The 24,057-nt window shown below is 45.7% G+C and overlaps 1 protein-coding gene across 3 annotated transcripts in view; it reads right to left on the reverse strand.

Moving 5' to 3' along the window:
• Positions 1-7,199: 7,199 nt before the first annotated feature.
• POMGNT2 (protein O-linked mannose N-acetylglucosaminyltransferase 2 (beta 1,4-)) overlaps positions 7,200-24,057 on the reverse strand; it is a 31,307-nt gene continuing 14,449 nt past the window's right edge. The window contains exons 3-4 of one of the 3 annotated variants that reach the window (XM_031044360.2): positions 21,171-21,348; positions 7,200-9,490 (exon numbers count right to left, since the gene is read on the reverse strand). In XM_031044360.2, coding sequence (XP_030900220.2) covers positions 7,662-9,398 — 1,737 coding nt within the window. In that variant the 5' untranslated portion in view covers positions 9,399-9,490; positions 21,171-21,348 and the 3' untranslated portion in view covers positions 7,200-7,661. Of the gene's footprint in view, positions 9,491-16,938; positions 17,155-21,170; positions 21,349-24,057 lie in introns of those variants that run through there. The other 2 variants (XM_005143744.2, XM_031044361.2) reach the window with 2 other exon arrangements.

The following is a 24,057-nucleotide window of genomic DNA, read 5'->3' on the forward strand; positions in this document are numbered from 1 at the left end:
TTGCTGCTGCTCTGCTGGCACCAGGGGGGTGGCTGATGAGAGCTGGCAGGAGCATGGGCATGAGTCTGAAAGCTGGAGAGGAATGGGAGAGACACAGCATTAATTGTGATGGCTTAGGACCAACTGGAGCTGCTGCACCAGTTAACTGAGGAGAACACAGCTCATGGCTCAGGGATGGGGTGGCCTGGGGGGCTCAGCAGGGGGGATGCCAGATGGAAACCACCACTGTATGCCAGCCCCTTGTGCTTCCCTGGCCTGGGCCATGGAGCATCGCCCCCTGTCACCATGGATGCAGCTTGGATAGTGGGGAAACAGAGGGAGCTCACTGGCCACAGCGTTTCCCTATGAAGCCCAGCCATTCTGTATGGAATGGGAGCCCTTCTCAGCTAAAGCTGCCTGCTTAACTAAAGTGGGAAATGAATTACCCTGAGCTGCACCTCTGAGTGAATGATGGGCAGCAGCGCCTGGTCTCAAGCACCTAAATCAAGCTCAGTGAAGCAGCCCGGAGCCTTGTTGCTTCCATGCTGCTTTCAGGAAGCAGGACCTTAAGGGAAATGCCCTACATCAAGGTGCAAAATACCTGGTAGCACTGGACTGGGGTAGCAGCAGATGCACATCAAGTGAGTGCTACTGCAGGAGATACCAGTGTGGTTGCTTGAATCCTTTAACTGGAAACAGACAAAACCTGTTAAAGTAAATGACACTGGTTTATGCTTCTTGCTGCCTCTGCTTCAAGCTGTTGACTTCCAGTTTGCACTTGGGGTAGTTTGCATTTCTGGAGCGTTTCCCTTTGGAATCATAAAAGGTCAGTCTAAAAGAGTGCGTTTTGAATCTCTCTTGGTTCCATGGCAAAGTGTGGGCCCCCCTGTGAGTCAGGGAGCTTCACAGTTAAGCAATAAATGAGGCCCTTTCATAGCCACTTCCAGGTTTTCCCTTTTACAGTAAATACATGTAAAGGTAAGCGTGCCCCTAGGGCAGCCCCTGTTTCACAGCCCCACCAAACCTGGCTGTGCCTGCACTCCTGTGCACTGATTCTGTGGCTCTCTGCTTTGGTCTTTTCCCCATAAGCAATTGCATTCGGGGGCTCCATTTGTGTTTATTCCTCTGCAACCTGCGTGGTTGTCTGCATGAAAGCAAAGGATATGAAAAAGCCATCAAACCAGGACAGGGGAAAGGGCTCGAGCTGCAGCTGGATGCACTCACTGCACCTGGCTGGGTTCAGGCCTGTTTGCTTGCTGATGGTGGTAATATCTTCCTACAGATTATATGGGATTGGCTGTGGGGGGTTTTATTTCCACCAAGCAGATGAATATTTGCAGGTAAATGGCTTATGTGGCCCAGAGCAGCACAAACCGAGGGGCAATGCTGCTCTGCATGTTGTGGGTTTGGTTTGCTTGTGTGTTGTTTTCCTCCCTAAAACATTATTGCTTTGAAAGAGCTGAGGAAGCAGAGATATACCCTTGCCTAGAACTGCATGGTTGGTTTGTGTGCAGTACTAACCTTGGTGGCCCTCACCTGAGCTATTGGTGAGGATGCATCAAACTGGTCACCGACAATAGGATCACAGAATGGTTTGAATTGGAAGCAACCATAAAGCTCATCCAGTTCCAACCCCTGCCATGAGCAGGGACACCTTCCACTGGAGCAGGTTGCTCCAAGCCCCATCCAGCCTGGCCTTGGACACTGCCAGGGATGCTCTGCTCTTGGTTTTTATGGGATAAGGATTAGCTCAGCAGGAGCAGGGTGAGACCAGTGGTGCTTGCCTTGGGGAAAACCAGACAGGCAGCTGTGCCCATCAACAGCCTGGTGCTATATACCTGCCACCCTCACCTACACCACTGCTATATTGTGTCATCAGCCAGCTAGACACCTCCTGAACCTGGGCCATAAGGAATCCTGTCTTTCTGAAGGAGAACATGCTTCAATTAGGTCCTCAGTCAGAAAGGTGACAGCACCCAGAAGGGGAACATGCAATAGAGAGAAAGAAGAGACACTCTTTGGTGATTTTCCTTCTGTTTCCAAGCTCTGCAGCACAGCTGTGGAGGAAGATGCTGCCTGAGATCTCCACTGTGCTGTAGGCAGGGACTCTCAGGTCATTCCCATTGGTTTCCCAGCCCTTCCTCTAGCCCAGCAAAGGGAAAATGGTCTAAATAACACACAGTTTAACCAGAAACTACCTCTAACCCCAAAGCAATTGTTGATACAGTTTCTAAGCTAGTTTTCAATTGGAACCTAGCACTGGATTTTTCAGTTGAAAAGCGTTTTTCTCCTTAATAAATGGTTTGGGATTGTTTGATTCTTCTTGTTTGTTTGTTGGTGTGTTTGATTCTTTCGTGTTTTGGTTTTTGGTTCATGTTTTGTGTTGTTTTGGGGGTTGGGTTTTTCTTCTGGTCCACACTCTGGCCAAGCTGGAGGAGGTGACTGCTACTGCTAACCAGAAAGCCATCAGAGTAAGGGAGGACAAAGGAACAGGGGCTGTCTAGGATGGAGAAGAGAGATGCTAAATAGGTGGGTTTGCCTGTGGATGCTGCATTATGCATCCAGACACACAGTTAACCCAGAAGGTAAATCAGGCAATTGGAGCGAGCAGGTTTGAATAAACACCAAAGGGAAACTCAAACTTTAAAGCCAATGTGTTTTCAAATGGCAGGACTGAGCAGTGTTTAAAGGTGATGATCGCTGCCAAGTTATTTCAAGCAGACAGGAGGCTATTCCTGCCTCCTATGCACATGCCAACAATTAGTTTAGTAATCAGCACGTTCTGAAGGGAGGATTTGAAAGGGTGACAAGGAGGGAGAGGCCTTCCATCAGTGTAAATTCACCTTGGCTTGCTGCATCAAGCCCTGTGCTAGAAGAGGGTTTAACTCAAGCCCCCTTTGGGGGGGGACATGCTTGAGGAGGGGGCGACTTCTGTAGCATAAGGGTGGTGATGTGCCTCATACACATGCAGATGGTGATGCTTCTCATACCACCCACAGCACAGATGGACTGTCAGTCATCACATTGAAAGCCATTCCAAGAGCATGCCTACCCCACGTCCAGCAGGGAAAAATTAAGTGCTGTTTTATCCACTAAACCTACACTGCCTTACTCCACAGAGACACCAAGAAGCAAAAATACTATAGAAATAAGCCTCCTATTTATAGAGCTCGGCAGATGAGATACAACAATAAAGATGCTGAAGTCATCCTTTTGTTTAATATCAATTAAATGATGTTGTGCTTATAGCGTCCCTTTCATCCAGGGATCCTGGAGAGCAGCAACCTCTTTGCTTTGCTGTGCAGAGGACCAATCTCTGCCCTAAAGAGATTAAGGGCTTGAGTCAGAGCCCTGCAGTCAATGTGGCTGTGGGGTAGGGTTTTAAAACACATCATTTCCTAAGCATCTTCATTTCATGTGGGTCCAGTGTGGTGCTGCTGTCTCGGGACAAGCCATCCACATACCTGGCGTAGTGGGCATGCAGAACCTTAGAGACAGGGGCAAAAAGGTGGCCTGCAATGGAACTAAAAATAGATACATAAAAATCAATAGATACCACATCTATACACATTTATCCTGAGTAACCTATTTAGGTGTTAGAGACTGAGGTGTTGGAGCCAAAAAAGGCACTTTGTGTTATTCCTCATCAAATCTTCTAAGCAATGATCTGGTTTCTCCTGCAAACATGTTTCCTAAGCTGTATTTTAAAGGGTTTGTTTTTCCTATTTATTTTCCTTCCCCCCACAGCAGCCAGAGGAGAAAGAAGCCAAGAGCAGAAGAAATCCATGGGGCTAGTGAGAAAAGGTGTGGTAATTTTCCTAAGCAAAGCTGGGCAGTAATAATCTATGGCTAGCATGGGTTTTATGGATGATGTTTGGGATTCTGCATCCTTTCAAGGGCACAAGCACTGGAGCATCTCTGGCTGGTGAGGTGATGAGCTGGTGGCCACCAATGTGCCCCATGGGCTGTGCAGAGGGAGATGAGGAGCTGGGTTACACCCAAATGAGGACACAGCTCCCAGAGCATCAGCATCCTCACTGCTTCTTGCTTGGCCAACAGCTCAGTGATGTCTTCATGTCGCTCCCAGTCAAGGAAGCAGCTCTGGACATCCGCCTATAAGCCACTCACCCTCATGCAGAGGACAATTCCTGCTTGGAATAAGCACTTAAAACGCACGCAGAGGATGTTGATAGTCACTTAGCAGGACAATCTCCAAAGAGCTCTTGCATCATCCATGTATTTTCATAGAGAACAGAGGATTTCATTGTTATTTCCCAGTGTGTGAGGCTCCTGAGAAGCTGTCAAGAAGGTGCTCTAGCTATTTCCTGATGAGAGCTCCCCATGTAAATGCCACCTTCTAGGCTGCTTGGAACAAGTCCCTCCCATCACTCCATAGACCTGGAGATGGTCTGACTGGCTTTTTAGACTTCACTTTGTGCTATTCTAACCTGCTCCCTGCTCTTCCATGCTATGCCTCCAGAGCAATTGGTCTTCCACTGCGCTGAGCAAGGGGTGGTCCATTTAAGACCAGCTCCATCTGTGTCAGCTCTCCACAGCCCTGGTGGCAGCACATCCTTCTGTAGAAACACCCAAGCCATGTTGGAGCCTCTCCAGGAATGTTTCTATTCTTGGATATTGATTTTTGGAGTGAGTTTTGGCTATAAGCAACAGAAAATAACAGTAGTGTGAATTGCTCTGTTAAGGTCATGAGAAGTCCCATTGGGAACTGTTACCATACCACCTGCAGCTCCCTCTCCAATGCTTCACACGTTCAAGCTGGTAAGTGCTCTGTCTGGTCCTTCATCCCCATACATGTAGAAAAGCAGCCCTCCTCCAGCAGCTGCCTGCTCCTTGCACTTGGACTAATTAAAAGGAGAGATGAAACTGCAGCCAGAGGAAATCCTCCTACATGATCCATCTCTGAAAGCACGGCCAAGTCTGGCAGCAGCGAGCTGGAGACCAGCTTCCTATGAGCATCCTCCTCTGCCCCCAGAGGGTTTTGGATGTAATCCCAGCTTTTTCCCTTCTTCCAGGACAGTGGGGCCAGACAGCATCATAGAACCCAATGTATTTGCTCTGGGAGCAAAACCAAATGATGCAGTGGTGGAAGGCACAAGTCTCTTGCATAGCACAACTTGTCAAACCCATCTCCATATGCTTGCCTTGGAAATACAGTAACCAAGGTCCAGCCCTGCCCACATTCATTCCAGGATGAAACTTTAAGCAATGCAAGGCAGGCATTCCTTCTGATCAATGAAGAAGTGGCACTGACAAAGCCCCAATGGGTTCCTAACTGTGAAGGCTGAAGGCTGTGAGAGAGGATATTCATGTGAAGCATGGGAAGCAAGCAGCCTGTGGGTCAGGGGAAGATCGGGGGCGATAAATGGAACGGGCCTGCAGAGCATTGATGGCAGCTATTAAAAGGAAAGGAAATTCACTACGGGAAGGTAATAGCACTCCAGAGCAGTTCCTGAGGTAGTATAAATCAGCATAACATTACCGTGCCCAATGTATGACAGCTACAGGCTGGCCCACATCCTCTCAGTGCTGTGTGCTCCAGCAGAGGAAGAATTCAGTCTAGCAGTGAGGCTCTGGTACAGACATTTACACTGGGCAGGTGATGGAGGCAACTGGTAACATCAGCATCATCACTCCAGTGTTCAGCTACCTCAGCATTCAAAAAGGAAAACCCCTTTGTGTGCACCTCATAAAATACTCACAGCACTGATGAGGAAGACAGAACCTGAATACACACTTTTGGGAAGCACATTTGATTCTCTTCTAGAAAAGAGTCTCTGAACACAAGAGACTGCTTCACGCTCGAGTTAAGAGCATGGAAACCCACGTGTATGATACTCATTGCCCCGTAGCCAATTCTGTTGATTGGAATCATTAGGGTGTGAGAAGAAAATAGTCAATGTGCTGTAACCAATCTGCAAATGTTAGAAAACCTGTAATCATATGCAACTAATTTTAACTGAAATGGGATGGTCTACAAATTATGGGGCAAAGGATTGCTGTGAAAGGCTCTGAGTAAGGCAGACAGGAGAGCAACACACAGAGCAATACGTGCCCAGGATGAAGGGTGGTTAGGAAAGCACAGGCAGCTCACGCACCCAAAGGACATTACTTCTGAGAACTGATGCAAAACAGATGCTGACCAATTTCAGCCATCTGGAGACTCACTCAATACTAACCTTATCAGGTACGACCATCACCACCCTTGCAACATCCAGAAGGAGGATGGCCACTGGGCTACCTTTGGCTTGAATGATGTTGGGATGCAAGATAGCTGCAAACCCCTTCCGTGAGTGGGAGCTAATCAGCCAGTGAGGTCCTGGGGAGCTACAGGTCCTTACAGCTTCCCTATACTGCCTGCTCCCACATCTGTCATGTGCTGGTGAAGCTTTCCTTCATCTCTGATATATGTGGTATGTGATGTGTAGCCACCTGGAGACACTGGGGCACAGCCTGAATGCTCACTTCAGCAAGAAGCCCATTTTGTCCTACAAAACAACAGTGGGAGTAATCACATGCACCTTTAAAATACCATGGCAAAGATTATTAGCTGGCAGGGCTACAATGACAAAGGAAACACAGACTTTGGGATTGTTGTTCTGTTCCTCTCCCTCCCCTTAAATCATGACCGTGTCTGAAACAAAGCGAGAATAGAAATGAATATTCAGAAGCAGAACTTGCCTGAAGGTCCAATGTTGTGTTGCGATGTTCCATTCATTTTTCAACCCTGTTTCTAGTCTGATTTGTACAGCGAGGTTTTTCTCCCCCTCTCTAGAACTCATCTTATAAACCTGCCTTTGGATGCTCATCTATCAGCCCATCACTCACAAAGCAAGCCATTTATCGTACTGTTCAAGCATCCACCCAGACCTTGGGAGGATGGTGGGAACTGAGGAGGGAAAGCAGAAAAAAGCACTTCTCCTGTGGCTTTAAGGCTGGTTATAAACTACAGAGGATGTGAACATCCATCAGGGAAACATGTCACACTCCTGACCCTTTTTCCCCCTCTTCCCCAAGAGCTGTGATTGTGACACAGAGCTGTTCTTCAAAGACAGCATCATTTAGGGTCTCCACCTAAAGGAGAACTGTGTGGGATAAGGTCCTAAGCAGAAACATGAAAAGCCACCCATATACACAGTTTATCACAGCAACAGATAAATCTATCACAATAACGTTTCTGACAGATAATAAAAAGCAAAATATATTGAGGGGGTTTACAGCAGTTTAATGAAGGCTCTGGTACCAAATCCTGAACTCAAAGTTACAGAGTTATTGAAAGAAAAATAACTTACAATGGAAAAGCTGATGAGAACTGCCCACCTAGCCATGGAATCAACTGTGCTTAAATACTCACCACACAATAGGAACGCATTTAAATCACACGACCAAGGAACACACAATTCACTTCCTTTGTTTTCAATTACATGTATGCAGCATGTAATTTAACCTCTGGAAGTTACTCTGAAGAACACAGAGGTTTCTTCTTTTTAACACTCACTGGAAATAAATACCATTTAAAGAATACACATTAAGTGCAATAAAATGGACACTTAGGCACTGGTACAGTCTGGTCCTTTTCAGCCCTCTACAAACTACAAGACAGGAAGTTTTAAACCACAGATGGGGTGGAGAGCGGGTTAGAGCTGTACAGGGAGTGCAGCATGTTATGTACTGCACAAGAGCACATCTGCAAAAGGTCCCAGAAGGTTTTTGTTGAAGATGCAGCGTATCCACACCAGGTATATCGTGAAGGGTTTAATGTTTTCTGAGAAGGTATGATTCTGATGGGACAATATATAAGGCATGTAAGTGTTTTCCCCTTGCTCTTGTATCCACACTTCATATTTCACTTCTCTGACCTTGAGATACTTCAGGTTCCAAGGGATCTGCCAGGATACAGCAAGTTTAGCTTCGCTTGTGCCCTGGACAGAGGCTTGGCACTTGGCATCCCTCACTTTGCCAGGGTAGAGGCTACCAGACCATTTCTGCTTCTTGGGTCCAGGCTTAGACTTCACAGTCTGCCTGATGACGTGGATGAGAGAAGGGATGTTCACCTTCGTGTCCTGGTAGGCACGGAACAGCCACTCAGGGTTGCGGCAGCAGAGGTGCCGCGGCACCTCTGTGTTCTTAATGATGCGCTCTTGCTCTGCTTTGTCCAGATGAGCAATCCCACCCTGGTCCCAAGGTCTGTCTGGGTAGGTAACAGTGTCTTCCCTGTCAGTGTTCTGCCAGGCAATGTACTGAAGGTCCATGCCAGGAAGGGTTGCCAGGGTTTTGTAAGGGGTATAGTGCTCAGGGTTGATAGCATAAGGAAACAGCTCCACCACTGTGGCACCTCTTGGCAGGAAGAGAGACATGACTAACTGGGCTCCATGCATACTGACCAGCATGGATGCATTGCTGATCAACCGGACGATGTCAGAAAACGAATGCTCCTCCAGAGAGACAGTAATGGTTTTCATCTGAAACTCCTGAGCGAGAGCCAGGATTAGTTCTGCCTCATTTAGGATAAGTCTGTTGATTGTTCGGCTGAACACCACGATGTACTCCTCACTGGAGCTTTCCTCCATGCTGACGTTCAGCTTCTGCATCATGAATTTGGTGAACTGCCTGATCTCATTACCAGAAACCAGGATGTTAGCCTTCGGGCCTTGTGGCTGGACAAACCCATACTGGTACCAGGTGGTGATTTTGGACAGTCCCACATATGCTTTGGTAAAGCAGAGAAGCCTACCCAGGGTTTTAAGCTGCTCCCTAACGAGCGGCTGCTTGTTACTCAGTAACTTGTAAAGGTCAAAGTGAACACCTTCACTCCACCCTTCCATGAAGAAGAGCCGTGCCTCCAGATCTAAATCAGAGAACTGCTGCATGGTGTAATAAATGGGGAGGAGGTCGTCATGAAAGACATGCATCAGGTTGTCTGGGTTGAACCTGTTAGCGATCAGCGCCACATCAGGCACGAAAACCGGCTTTGGCATGAAATTCAGTGCAGCAGCTGGCAGCTCCACAAAGTTGAAGTATTGGGTGTTGTGGTCTTCCACTGAGGAGAGGTCGAGCAGAGCCGGCTGGAACCTGCGGGAGCCCAGGTTGGGCAGCATGACCGAGGAGTTGCTGTGAAAGTAGATAAACTCCTCAGCCTCAGTAGAGTAGCAGAGGGACTCAAAGCGGCAGATGCGGTCAGTGTGCATCCTGCCAGTGCACACCATCCTGGTACCGTCCTCCACCAGTGCCTGCAGAGCTGCATGGTAGTCAATCTGCACCTGAGAGAGCTCCTGAGACTGACGTGTGAGGACCAGCTCCTCCTCGACCATGAAGGCATGCTCTCGCAGTTTGAAGTACTTCCACAGCACGGCAGCGAGGACAGACACGAGCAGGGCATTAAACACAGCTGCTATGTTCATTCTGTTGTTAGATCCTAGCAGGATGACAGGCGGGGAATGCAACGGAGAGGGAACACATTGTTAACGCTCCTTGACATGGTGAGGGTGAAGACCTGTGGAAAATAGAACAAGAAAGGAACCATTTAAACACTGGGTTGATTGGGTTTACAGCTCCATCATGAATTATATATTATGGACTATTCAAGAGAGTTTCAGCAGGGAACAAGGAAAAGGGGAAAAGAGTGCCAGAACCCCACCTGGTGTGTTCCCTGGGACTCTGGCTCACTGCCTTTTGCAGACCACTCCAAAAGTGAGAGGAAAGAGTGCCCTGCAATTACTGGGCCACTTGCACAGGGATTGGGAGACTTTGTTCCTTGATCTGCCATAGGCCTTTTGCATAGCTGTGAGGACCCAACTCTGCCTCTTGCATTTACTGCACAGACAATAATAGTACAAGGAGCATTGGCAAGGACAGATTTTGCTACACTCCCATTTCAATACAAAATGTTAACTAGTCAAGGTAACACTCAATTTTACTGGGGACACACACACACAGTCCATAGACACAGGTCTATGAACTGCCCTATGGGAGACTCCTAAGTCAGTCAAGTCATTTCTTCGGCTGTAATCACCTATGATCAAAGGCTAAGAACTACCATTGTCTTCCAAAAGATATATTGGTATGGGAGAGAGGAGAACTCTGCTCTTTATGCAAGGAACTGATGTTTCATTAAAGCAATCAAACCTTCATTCACTGAGAATGAAGTGACTTGCACCAGCAGAGCCAGCCCTTACACAAATGGGAAGGCAATAGATTTGAAGTGTTTCCACTGTTGGTGTATGCCCATCCCAACCTGAGAACCTTCTCCATGCTGCTCCAAGGCCACTTTGTTTCTTTTACCATTATAGGAAAGATCCTGCCATGACTTGTTTCCTGTGCAGAAACACTACTGGATTACATCAGAGTATTGATTATATTTTCAACTGTGAACTTCAATTCAGATATTGATTAACCTACAGTACTTACGGGCTTCCATTTTCATTATGCATCGAGGTCCACAGCTCGTCAGGCTGTGAGTAATTGCAGCCATGGGGAGCTTTTGGAAGGGAAATTTATGATTGGTATATACCTGGTTAGACTGTTTCTAGATGCAAGTCCCTTTGAGGCTAGTATGCAGGGAGGAGAAAAAAGCAGGGTCTCAATCACATGCTCTGACATCCCAAGCAATAATGCCTTAGCATTTTAACCCAGAGATGCTTGTTACTCTGTGGCAGAGTGGAGGAAGACAGCAAAGCATGTGTAGGACCAGTGTGAGCATTTCCTATATCACCAAGGGAGTCCTTTTCAAAACAGAGATTGCAGCCTAAAAGCTTGATCCTGCAAACTGGTTCATACAGCCTGAAATTGAATGGAGAATCATTCATGGAATTCATTGAAGTTAGAAGGGATCCCTGCGGCTTGTGAGATCCCAACAGCCTGCAGGACCCCTGCTTTAGGAAGAGCTGAAGGTACGTGGGAGACTGAATAATACCAAAGAAGTGAGTGCTAGCCGTAAGCCACACAGATTTTAAGGTGTTCTCTGGAGATGTGAGCAACAAATTCATTTCCATTTCAGAGCAGCTCCAGCTACTCAAATAAACCAGAAATGAAGTCCACCTCCTCTGGCAAGTGGTCTAAAAAGCTGCCTCATTTAGAAGCTCCCTAAAAGCAAGCAGCAAATTAAAGAGGTGTTGTTCTCACTTCAGCCATGGAAAAGGAAATGGGAAGGGACCCAGAGTGGTCATCTAATGACCAGGGCAGGATCAGCTCTCACTAAAACACTCCCAAAAGATTTTTATCTATCTCATTCTTAACACTTACTCATCTCCTCTGCCAATTTCTAGCAATAAAGGCATGAAGGGCTGTAACAAACCCCTTCCTTTGTTCCCACCACAGCAATTTAAACCTGTTCTTGTCTCAGGTGCCACAGAGATATCTCGCACAGACAAATGATGCTGTCACATCACCTCTCAATCTTTCTTTCCCTGTAACAAGGGATGACTGCTGCTCCTGATGGCTTTGAAACTCTCAACCATGGCTGTTCTATGGACAGCCTTGAATGCAAACCTACTGGGGACAGTAGTACATCACTTGGTTAGACTCTGGTAATGCAAATAAACTGGTTTTCAGGAAAAGACATTTTTGATGGGGCCAGATCTTCAGTTATTTTGTTGGTACCAGACTTCCAAAGCTTCATTTTACTTCTTTACTATCTTTGAGAGATGTTTAATAACACCACATAACCTCTCCACTACAGACCTCTCACCTTGTGAGCACAGCTTTCAATGACTTCCGCAGCATCCCCAAGGAAAGGACTGAGCCCAGGGATCCACATGCAAAGCCTGCTAGTCAGTATAAGAGGGAAACCTTCAACAGTTGAGTCCTCGCCCCAAGCACACACTTCAAATGAAGCCCAGTCTGCAGGCACTGTGGAAGTTAACTACTGCAGGTCAGATGAGTTCAACAGCTGAGGCAATGCAAGTTTCAAGAACTGCAGAGGGGGAAAACCACATGGCCTCTATTATTGCAGTGCAGCAGGAGGTGTGTGTACGTGTAGGTGTTTCAAAGGCATCAGAAGCCCACAAAAACACCACTTGATACCACCTGCATTTCACAGGCATCTCAGTGGTGGAGAGTTCTGCCGACCATTACAAACCCCTTGAGCTGAACAGGCCTCCTTGGAAACAGCCTGCTCTAATATTTCACCCCTGATTTGTTCTCTCCCCTCCAGCCCCAAGGGAAGGGCATGCAAGGCACTTCAGAGATGCAGCCTGATGGATGCAGCTGATGTTCCCAGGTTAGCAATTGTCATTTCAGACTCTGCTACAGCAGTAGCCACTAAATGGCTACAAATGAACAATTCAGCTTTTAATAAGAATCACCTGCAAGGCTCTCCTCTGTCTCTTCCCTCACTAATTCCTGGTTCATGATGCTTGGCTGAAAGCTGCTTTTGATGGAAGTGAACAAGGGGATGTGGACAGGAAGGGGTGTCATAGGCAGAACTGAAAGGAGAATTCCACAGGTACTTGGGGAACTGTCTTAACTCTTTGCCAGTTTTCCCACATTTTATCATCCACCTTTTTTTTAATCTGGTGCTTTCAGTGAACACAGACCTTGCAGAACTGAAGTTTGGTGCTTCAGGGAGTGACAGAACACAAATAGCAACAAACCATCCCACTCTTTGCTTTTATATACCCAGGAGAGGCTGCACTAAGGGGGTAAAGGCAAACAGTCACTCTCCATGTCCCCTGGTTCCTCAATCCCCCAGGCTGAGATCCCTCAGTAAGTGTTGTCACCAACAGAGGTCCTAGAATGGGTGACTTTCCCAAGAGGCAGCAGGTAACTCTGAAATAGGTGAGAGCATTTAGACTTCCACCTGAAGAGATCTACTTCACAATAAAAGAAACTATCATTTGTAAATCTGCCTCACAAAACGGGTCTGGAGCTGCCACTCTCCTCCCATGGTGCCACCAGAGAACATCTTCAGAACTGAAAGGCACTTGCAGAAGTGGCAGGCCAGACACACTGCTGCTTTCCTTATGAGCAGACTCCTCTGTGCTGTTTCGTTCCACAAAGAGGTCAGCATCTAGGCTCTTCACACCCCTAGTTGCCCACAGATTATCCCCTTCCAGCCCCTACCATGCCCATCCACCCTCTCACTTCCCAGTGATACTGGGATAACCACAGCTTTGCTCCACATGAGCAATACATCCCAGTTAGCAGGGAAATTGCATGGACTGACATTTTCATTTTACCCTCAGCTTTGAAATGCTAAAGCCCCATCCTTCAGCAACAGAAGATGCAACAGCTGATAGACCAGAGCCCAGCCAGAAGAGACATGCCTGTAAAAGCATCACAGAGCTTCTTGCTGTCAAGCTAGCGGAGAGCAATGATGCCCTATGGGAGGGAATGGGATGTGCCCTTGTGGAATCCTGACAGGAGCAGGATGCAAGGGAGGAGGAGGAGGAGTGAGAAAGGGAGACAGAGGCAGCAAGTTTCCCTGGCAGGGATGCTGACAGGGCAGCTGAGGTGCAGCACTGCATGGCCAAAGATGGGGAGCCCAACATACACAGCAGTGTAAGGGCAGCTCAAGACTTTACAGTGGAAATGAGAGCACATCCTGAGCCTTGCAGCTCAGCCACAGTGGATGCTGCTCCAGAGGCTAAAAGCCTGTAGGAGGGACTCTATTTTTGGTCAGCTCCTCTTTGCTCTTTTTCCAAAAGCGATCACAGGCATGAAGAGCTTACCCCTTCTCTTCCTCCTCCTCCACTCACTTAGTAAAAAGGTCACAGCTTCATCCTCCCAGCCCAGCTGCTGCTTCTCTAACTAGCACTGACCACTGGAGAGCAGATAAAGGCTTCAGGAGCATGCATCTCGTGTGCTCAGCAGGTACCTCTGGCAGAGACCTTGAGCATCCTGCAGCATCTATGGTACTCTCATGGACATTTGGACACTGTAGCACCTTCTGCCTGTCAGCTGCTGGTCATCTGATGTTCTAACATCCTCAGGAAGTGGGAAAACAACAGGAAGCATCGATGGAGACACTGTTCTTGTTAACATGTCGAGGACATCAGAGTGGGTGGGATGGGAGAGAATAATTTCTCCTAATAGGCAGTTGGCATAAAGGGCTGTTTGGATTAATGTAAGAGACTAGTTCTGTTGTTCTTTTGTTTTAATTGTGAAGCTGGAGTAGGATGAGTCACTACTTTGAAGTTATTAATATAATGGACAATGCTTTAAATCTCTTCTCCATTTTAAAATTTACTATCTATTTAGGTAAGAAATTGGGAGAAAAGCTACAAAGCCCACACAATAAAACCCATGGACATTACTAAATCCCCCAAAGGAAGAGAACAAGAGCTGACTAGGGAGAACAAGGGTCATGGAGGTGAACAGCACGTCTTATAGTGACCACCAAGTTCTGCAGGTATTAACAAAATGAGAAGTGCTGGTTTTGTCTACTTAGGCCTCACTAAGCTTTTGTTACCAACTGCCCAAGCACTTTCCAAAGCAGATGCTCCCTCCTCAACCAATTTTGCCCATTAGCACTCCCTGCCCCCAGATCCATCCCTCACTAGACTGGCTTTCCAGGACAAGTACAGGAAGATAAAGCATGTAAACATGGCATTTCACACCACCCCTACAAAATGTCTCCTGTTCTTCCTCCCATCCCTGATGCAAGAGGCTTAGCAAAGGATGCGGTATATGTAATACATGCAGTTTTAAATACCTACTTCATTCATGCTCAAAGCAGAAGTTGCTAGAAGGCAACTTTGCCAATTGGAAGGAGGGGGAGTTAGGATTCAGCAGCCAAGAACTGGCTTTTATTCTTATCTCTGTCACAGATTCCCACAGAACTATACAAGCAAGTCAATCCCTACAGCCCAAAAGGCTGTTATCATCTTCTTCACTGATTTAATGAGATACATACATTTTCACAGTACATGCCACATTAAAGAAAGGATGGTACACTGAATGAACATTTGCTTTGTAAAAAGCAACCAAGTGTAGAAGTGCTGACTTTTTAAACAGGAAAAGAGCAGATTCTTGAAGGAAGCAAACCCAATGCTTAAAGACACAAATATCAGTAACAAAGGCTGATCCAAAGAAGCGGTATGAAAAATAAGAATACCTTAAATCTGCAGCCTTGAGGAGAATGTTAAAAATAAAACTTTATTCAGAAAAAAAAGAAAATCAAAATATAGCAATATACTTAAAAGCATCTGTGTCACAAAATCCTTAGGTATCCATAGACAGTTGAGATCAAAATGAGGTTTACCTTCAGTTTCTATGCTTTAGTGTAAGTGATGAATAGGAAGCAAAACTTTCTATACAAGACTACAATCAAAGAGCCTGAGGCTCTGTGCAATGGTCCCTACTGCAGACTTACCTTCCCTTTGAACAGGAGAATACTGGTGGTCACAGGACACCTACCAGCTGTGCTTATAGATAGGAAATCTGAGTTTTCTTCCATTTAATTTTAGAGTCTGTGAGCCCTGGAACAGGAAGAGATCCAACTTGGCTTTCAAGCTGCCTAGCAGAACATTAGTATTTGTTGATGCTGCTGTCTTGATCTTCAAAAAACAAGTAAAAATATCCCAACACTAAGCAGTCAATGCATATAAGCAAGCCATAAAACTGAGCTAAAAGTATGAAACTAAAAAGAATACTTCTTGGGCTTTTAAGGCCCCCATTTCCAAGATCTCTTCTCCATCCAGAATTGCACAGAGTTTGAAATCCTTTCCCCAAACAAAAACTAACCCTCATCCCCATAAAATTGCCCCAAATCAGATGTATTTCTAATAAACAAGTCTGTACTGAAAAATGAGCTTAAAAAGTAAGAAAGAAGTATTTCTCTTAGCCCTCAAGTCTTCACCTTCTGACAGTCCCAAGCCTAAAGATGAAAACCCAAGGTACTCATCCATGGCTAGACAGAAGGGGAAGCTTAACAGGGTTCATTCCAGCCAATCTTTGTTCACCCAAGTATCCCATTGAAACCTATCAGGTTATATTGGCATTAACAGCACGGATTAGGGAGTAAAAAGCCCCTCCTTTTGGCTGGCCTCTTGCTTTCAGCCTGTAAGCAAGCTACCTTTGTCAGAAACAAAGACATGTTAGAGAGCAGCAGGTTTCTCTTACTTCAGTGGTCTACCTAAAGCAAAGATGGAGCTGGGGTGGCTGAAGGGAGAATTTACTAACACTGCAGAAGTAAATGTAACAGAACATGATGTGAAGTACCAAACAAGATGAACTTCAGCAGCTCCAATTATGCCTTTGGGCTTTAGCTGCCTTTTGTTATTGTCTGTATTTTATCTATCCTTTCTTTTCCTAATCAGACAGGAAGAGTACCTGTGTTATTTGGATACTGGGACTGGTGCTTAGCAGCGTTTACAGCCTGAGCTTTCCCCGCTTCCCACCAGCATGGTGCCTGAGACCACTCCTGTGTGCTGCACATTCTAAGCAGGAGCTGAAATTGTTCGGAGCACAGAGCAGCCAATAAGAGCAGCAAAAATCCCTCCTTGATTACCACAAGCTCTACATTAGCATGTTTTTAGGGAGGGTAAAGAAAATAAAGTAACCCCAAAGCAGCACATATGAAAACCCACAGAATTTAGTCCAGATTAAAGATGTTTTCCCCACGAGACTTTTGTTTAAAAATGATAAAGCAAGACACCAGTCAAACAAAGATGGACTACAAAGACATGGGATTACAACTGAACTACTGACCTCCTTCCCACACATACACAGCCAGAGGAGAGACTCCAAGTGAAGTTGGGGAGGGGGGGAAAGAGCATGGAGATAGCATCAAAAACCAGGCAACAACCCCCTCCCCTGAAGTACGCTGCAGCCAGGAGCACTAACAGAACTGAATTCAGAGCCCGATGTGATCAGCACAGCAAACAGAGCACAGTTACAATAACACCCAGCAGAGAAACACAGTTAATTCAGAGCACCTGCAACCTTTTCAGTCTTGGAAGTACTATCGCAGGTACATTAGTGTTCCAGCACATGCATGCATACCTGGTGTTGCTAAATAACAGCAAATGCTACCCGGTGCCACTCTTCCACAGGCGAAAGAAGAAAGAAGACACCTTAAAGCTATGCTCTGCAGGGGAACAAACACTCTCCAGTCCTCTTCTTTCCCCACCACTATAGAGAAAAAGAAAGAGACGTACCTAACAGCTCTCAGCACTGTAACCCGTGCACCATCTGCAGACTCAACTACCTTTCTCCCCCAGGTCTGAGCATGCTCTGTCTGTCAGCAGTGTCCTGTCGCTCCAGCTGGCTCACCTCAATTTGTTAGCCTCCCGGAGGTCAGCCTTGCATGCAGGATGATTTGCTGCAGTATTCCTGCATATCCCCAACGGGCGGCCACACTCCAACAAACAGCAGCGTGCGGCTTCACCAAGCTGAGTGTGCCTTGGGAGACAGGCAGCAAACTGGTCTGGGGGGGGGGACGCATTCTAGAATGTGTCATGAATGTCACCCCAAATGCTTCATACAAAAGAACAAAACAATAGGAGAGAAAGGAAATAAAATGCCCCTTGCTAGAGGATGTGAAAGGCAACCAGCATGCTTTCTAGCAATTCCCTTAGCGCCAGGGAAGCGATTTCCCAGCTGTGATGGTCAGCAAATGGCTCAGTATTGAATAAGGCTGTGAGTGCCCTCCTTCAGAGATCCAGGGAATGGTATGTTCAAAATGAAGTTACCTTTTCTCAGGGCAAACAAGTAATCCCTAAATACAAAGACACAGCAGTGAGCCAGAAGCTTACAAGAGTGTCCCTTAACTGCATACAAGCTGAAGGTCACAAAGGCAAAAAGTGTCTCACACCAGTCTCAGCAGTGCTTGAACTGCGAGGACTGGGCAGCTTCTTGAGGATGGCAAACCAAGCAGTGCTGACTGGGAACATTTCCAGTCCTAATCCCGCAACTGGATCTACACAGGATCAGAAGAGATGCCCAGTTCTGACCACAGCACTCACCAAAAAGCTCATAGCTTAAGTCTCACCACTGAACACAGTTATGAGGAGTGAGATCCCAGCCCTGCATGGACATACCTGCAGGCAGATCACAAGCAAACATACAAGACTTGCTGCAAATCTGTTTTGTATATTGGCAGGATGTATCTTGTTGATTACCTAGGAGGCTTTTTCCCTTTAAGTGGGACCTAACAGGTGAAATAAGAACGATGACAAAGAGGAAATGTTCTCTAACACCCACATGTACACCTGTCTATACATGTGTCTAGTCTATACATTTAGTCTATTTCAGTTTTATAAGGGACCTACAACAATCATCTAGTGTAACTGTCATACTGATACTCCCAGATGAAGAGCAACCATTTTACATAAGGAAAAAGCAAAGAGAATCCCTAGGTTTTTACTCATGGAATTATCCTCACTACCAAAATGAAGTTCAAGTGGTTCTGCATTTAAAAATAAGCAATTAGCTAAGATATGGGTATTAAAAACTCTCATCCAGGAGAGCCTGGCAGCGTGTTACCTAAACTCTTGCTCTAAATACACATCACACACAAGCTGGTGTCTCCAGCTTCTTACCCTCCCTGAATCACGCTGGAAGACATCTGAAGGAGAGTACAAATGGACTTAGACCACGGGACTGTTATCTGGTACTGCTGACCATGTCTGCCATCACTCTGTCAAGGAATAACCCCTTCTTATTGCGAGACCCCATCCCAAGAAACCTTTTCTTTCCATGCAAGAAGGCAAAGCAGCCCTGCCAAATCAATCTGCAGTGAGAGGCTGAAGCCTTTGCAGGGCAATGAGAGGTGATATATTTTGAATCACAGGAGCCATAGAGCACAATACAAAATACTGATGAAAACAGGGTAGTCCTGAGGCAAAGGTCTGGCAGGTCTGGGAGGTGCAGAGTGACTTGTCCTGTGCAGGACAGAAGACTGTTAGCCTGAATACAGCCACCAACAGAGCTGAGGAATGTGGGTGTTGTTCAGCATCACACATGCTTATAAACATAATAATACCACAGAGTATATAACCCTGGGTTTCTGACTGCCAGATAAAAGCCAAATACAGAAGAAAAATAAGCTAAAAGAAACAAAGAATAAACCCTAATAACATTCTGCAGAATCGACAAAAGATTCTTGACAAAGCCAGACCTTCAAAAATGAGCCTGCCAACATGATGAATAAACACAACTGTTGTATCTCCTAAACTAGGGCATCACGGAAGTAAACCAGACATTTTCTCATCTCCTGCTCTGGAGTGATGCTTTAATACCTCTGCCTTCTTGGCACAGAACAAGCAAAATGGTTCTGGCCCACCTGGAAACATTGAAAACCATCAGGATTGACAGGACAAGGTGCCATCTACCTCAGTGCCCTCCTTTCCAGGCCTGTGCCACCTCTTCCCACCAAACCAAGGTGGACTTTGAACTACATCACAAGCCTATGCCTGTCCTGAGACAATCTCAAAGGGATACTGGTCAGTCACAGATGCCTGGGGGAAACACAAAAGAAGAGCAAATAGAAAAGATCTCATTTTTGGCAGACCCACCCAGTGTCCTCAGCCTGCCCTTGTGGGACAAAGGATATCCAGAGTCACTCTTCCCTTTTTAGCTCATCTCATTGCCCTCTGGCCCCACTGAATGCAAAGATGCTGTCTTGTATGGAACAAGTCAGCTGGTTTACCTCTGAATTTTGGAAGTTGAGCAGCAGAGTTAGATTTGTAGCTGACTTCACTTGGGAAAACACATCCTGACTGTGTTTTCCATGTTTTGGAAAGCTCCACTGCATGACCTAGCTTCCACTGATGCTCACAGGAGCCTTTCCACTGGCCCCACGGACCTCTGCTTATGGACTTTACCAGAGGGACCCCTGACAACCCAGAGATACCATGCCAGGCTGCTTACCTTAGTCCAGCTTTGATTTTAAAGGAGAAGAAAGTACAACACTTATAGACTGGTCTTCTATTTATGAATAAGCTTCTTCTCTACCCCTGGAATGAGGTATATGCATAGATTTGACAGGTACAGTTTACCACATCACATGGTGTTAGACAGTTTAATCAAAGTCCTGAAGAGGCTTCTATTGTCAATCTGCTACACCACAAAGTAACTGAACGAAACTACATCATTAAAGAGAACAAAACCCCATAAACCAATAAATGCAGCAACCCTGAAATAAGAACTACCTGTTACTTCTGCACCATAAGGTACTAAGTGTGGTGGTCCCAACCTGCTTTCAAACAGCACCACCAGCTCACTGCAAGTTGGTGAGGTTTGAATAGGTTGTTTCGGCTCAGAACTAAGACTTTGATAAATATTTAATTCTCCTCATAAAGCTGCAGCCTCCAAAAACAGCACCACAAAAGAAATACATTTAACATCTTTAGAACTCCTAAAATAGCACAAACAAAAGTCATTATGATAGCAAAGAAGGCTGAATACATCCCTCTTGGTTTAGGCTGACAAAGAGCAGATAAATCATTATTTACTGAATCTTTGCCTTGCATATATATGTTGCAGGGGTGCCTGCATCACTCTGAGTCACAGCATTTATTATTTATAGTCCCAGAAGTATGTTCTATAAGAAATTGTTCTTCCCGCAGTGCTTTTGAACCGAAAGTGCATCTCAGTTTGAGCACAAAAACATTTCATGCCTGAACTGACAAAAGAGTGTCCCTGTATTGAAAGACAAGGAGACAAAGGAAGCACCGGGTTTCTGGACACCAAGACTGGGCCTCCACACATAGAGGATGGTGTTTTGCTTCTGGAGAAGCAAACATTAAAACTGATGCCAAAAGGACCAGCACTTCAGTCAAAGTGAAAGTTCCTATGCAAGAATACACTTTGACAGGGAAGAGGTGTTTTCTGAAGAGTATCTCAATGGGCAAACCCCACTTTGCTCAAATGTTTCAAGCTTGAGTACTGCCAGGCTTAATAGACATAGGACACGAGTTATACATAAATACTAGGTTTACAAAGCATGATCAGACACATTTTACACACACACAATTAGGTTACATGTCTTTACATCAACCTGAAAAATTCATAGATACTTATTCTCCTCCACAGAAATGTGCACATTTTATACATGTAAAATACTTGTGATGGAAAAGCACACTCACTATCTGTATTTGTCATACACTGAACTAATCACTCTAACAGTCCCTCCATCCCCATCAGGAAACACCCTAGCAGCACTGCAGGGATATACCAGCCTTTTCCTGCAGCTGTGTGCAATGTGTGTTCAGATGATGACATGAGAGACTCACCTCCTAGCTCCCAAGACAGGAGATGGCTTCAGTAGCTGTTCTGACTCAAGCCAAGTGTCACTTGTGCTCTTTCAGGTTTCCATTAATGACAGGTCAGCAGGGAGACACAGAGAAAACAACTCCCTCTCCTACAGCTATGCCAGCTGCATACCTGCAGATGTAATTAGTGCCAATGTGTCTGTGAAGGAAGCAGAGATAATTCAAGCTCATAAGAGCAGCCTGGTAAGTAAATGATGTTCACCTAGACTGACATGGGAAACCAAAGGTAAAACATTGCCTGTAAGACCCCTGTGTATTGCTCATGGCCTCACCACGGTGCTTCCCACAGCCTTGTTGACTGTTTTTGTCAGTAAGAGCATCTGCTCTCTCTCTGATGACACTTTAATATTAGGCCTTTATCACTACAGCAACACCTGAAGAAACACATCTCCTATTTTACAGAGGAAAACATGGGAAGTGTCAAGGGGATCAGGGTAGGACACACCACACCAGCAGCCACAAATACAGTAGCAGCTTCCTATGAAAAACCCCCCAACAATCAAACCCTCTTGTGTACCCCAAGGTTGTAGTCATCTCCAAGGACTCCAAGACTGAAGACAGGAGCCAGAGCCTCCAAGATCAAAGCTGACAGTTTAAATGTTATAAAGGATAGGGAGGATTAAGTTATCAGTTCTGTCTCTGTGGCTCTGAAAGAGCTACTGGTCGAGCAGCCTAAACCTGACATGCTCTGCTCCCAGCACACCTTCCTCTCATCTCTTATCCCCATCCATACTTGCTGTGCAGAGGGCCATGCATACCCCTCCTGTGGACCCCCTGCAGCCACAACTTAGCCTGAAGTTGGAGGCCCTGTCCACATGGTCTTGTCCTGAGAAGGGTGGAAGAAAAGGAAGAGCTCCTTTTGCTGTCTGAGGAGACAAACGTGGTAGTCATAACCAGCAAGTCTCATAGACATCTTAGGAAATTAAAATGCAAGTACCACAGCAAAATACAGCTGCTCTAAGGAAAAACATCCTCAAATGTGAACATCATAGAGGTACCAAGGTATGTAAAAGAAGAGAAATACCAGAAATACAACATTTACATTTTAGGCAAAACAACAGAAATGTCAGGCATTTTGACAGATCTGTATGGGTGAATGGCTAACAAGTGTGGGAATATCCAAAGAACGAGGCTTAAGATGTCCAAGCATTCCATTGCCTTCACTGGATTATGCATCTATTTGCATGTGGGCTGCAGTTGCTCAAGAACTGATGAGAACATGTCAGTTCACAAGCAGAATTACAGCAGGACTGTTCCCCACAGCTGCCTTTGCCTTAAGCTTCTACTTTCTGGTACCCTCAGAGATTTTGTGCTTTCCTAAAAACCCTGAGAAACAAAAATGAAAGACCTAGGGCTCCATGGAAAGAACTCCATAAGGAAGCAGCAGCAGCATCTACAATCTTGATCAAAACAGCAGTTTTGATCCAAGTCGGAGTGTGTGTTTCAATTAGCCAGCCTCTGACAAATGCCCTGAGGTACCTAGCACAGCAGCATGACAGGAATGCAGTTCAGAGCCAAAGGAAAGGAGAGTCCAAATCAAATCAGAGGAAATAAAAAGGTTACTGCTATTTTGAGTACCAAAATTGCAAATAGATTGGTTTACTTTCAACACCTTCCTCAGCCACACCTGTACAGCATAGCCTAGCATTTAAAGGGATGCAGCCAGCATATCACTCAACCCTATTCACGAGACAGTAGTGTAGTATTACCAACTGATAGGAGCACAGTATTTCTGGATACACCACCACCACCTTTGATGCTAAGGGAGCACAAAACAGAGAGTCATGGAATCACAGAATGCTTTGGGTTGGAAGGCACCTTAAAGCTCGTCCAGTTCCAATCCCCTGCCATGGGCAGGGACAACTTCCACTAGACCAGATTGCTCAAAGCCCTGTCCAATCTGGCCTTGATGACTTCCAGGGATGGTGCAGCCACAGCTTTCTGGGCAACATCCATGTTCTGGATGCCAATATTCACATGAGAATTCAGAACAGAGCACAAAGTCTCACAGATAACCTAAACTTACACCGGAGTTAAAAAATAGGATGTTACCTGACAGCACAGGCCCTAGGACTGGAAAATGCCTGTTGGCCCATTTAAACACTTCCTTAAAACTGTGTTTCGATTAGTACTTAAATACCCTGGTCTCATTTTCCCTGTGGAAAAGAACAATTATTGTTGCCTATCATCTGATTACAGTATCATCAGAGGGCCCAGCAGAGCAGTTGTAACACATGGCAGCAGGCCAGGCACTTACTGTTTCAAATGTTGCTCTGAGGGCTACCACTGCTACTGACAGGGAGAAGAGAAGAAAGCAATATGAATCATCTTGCTCGGCTTCAATGTGATCCACTATAGGAAAAGTGTGAGGAATCCACTGAGTTACTTGTACAAAACCATTCCAGCTCCTCCAGGTGTCATACACAACAATTCTGTTCAATAGCTACGAAGAACTTCTTCATGCCCTTGGCAGCTTGAGAATTCACAGAAGGACTATTGAATTTAGGCATATTTATCAAGGGCACAGCAGCAACAGGAAGAGGCTCAAGACTGACTTGATTTATTTTTATATATATATAATTTTTTGCATGACTTTCTATTATATTTATTTGACTAGCAATAACAAAATAAGGTGGTTAATTTTTGTCTCATAAATCCCACAAATAATTCAATGCACCATCTCCCTACAGTCCCCCTTTTCAGCCATCCCCACTCCATGGAGGCTGCAATACCCCCATGAATAGCTGATATGACATTTCATACATACAGAAGTACACAAAAAGCAGAAAGTACCTTTTGGGATAGGATCACCTGCAAACCTACTAACACAGTTGCTATTCACTGGTGG

The sequence above is a fragment of the Melopsittacus undulatus genome, chromosome 1 (genome assembly GCF_012275295.1).
Source record: "Melopsittacus undulatus isolate bMelUnd1 chromosome 1, bMelUnd1.mat.Z, whole genome shotgun sequence".
NCBI lineage: Eukaryota > Metazoa > Chordata > Aves > Psittaciformes > Psittaculidae > Melopsittacus > Melopsittacus undulatus.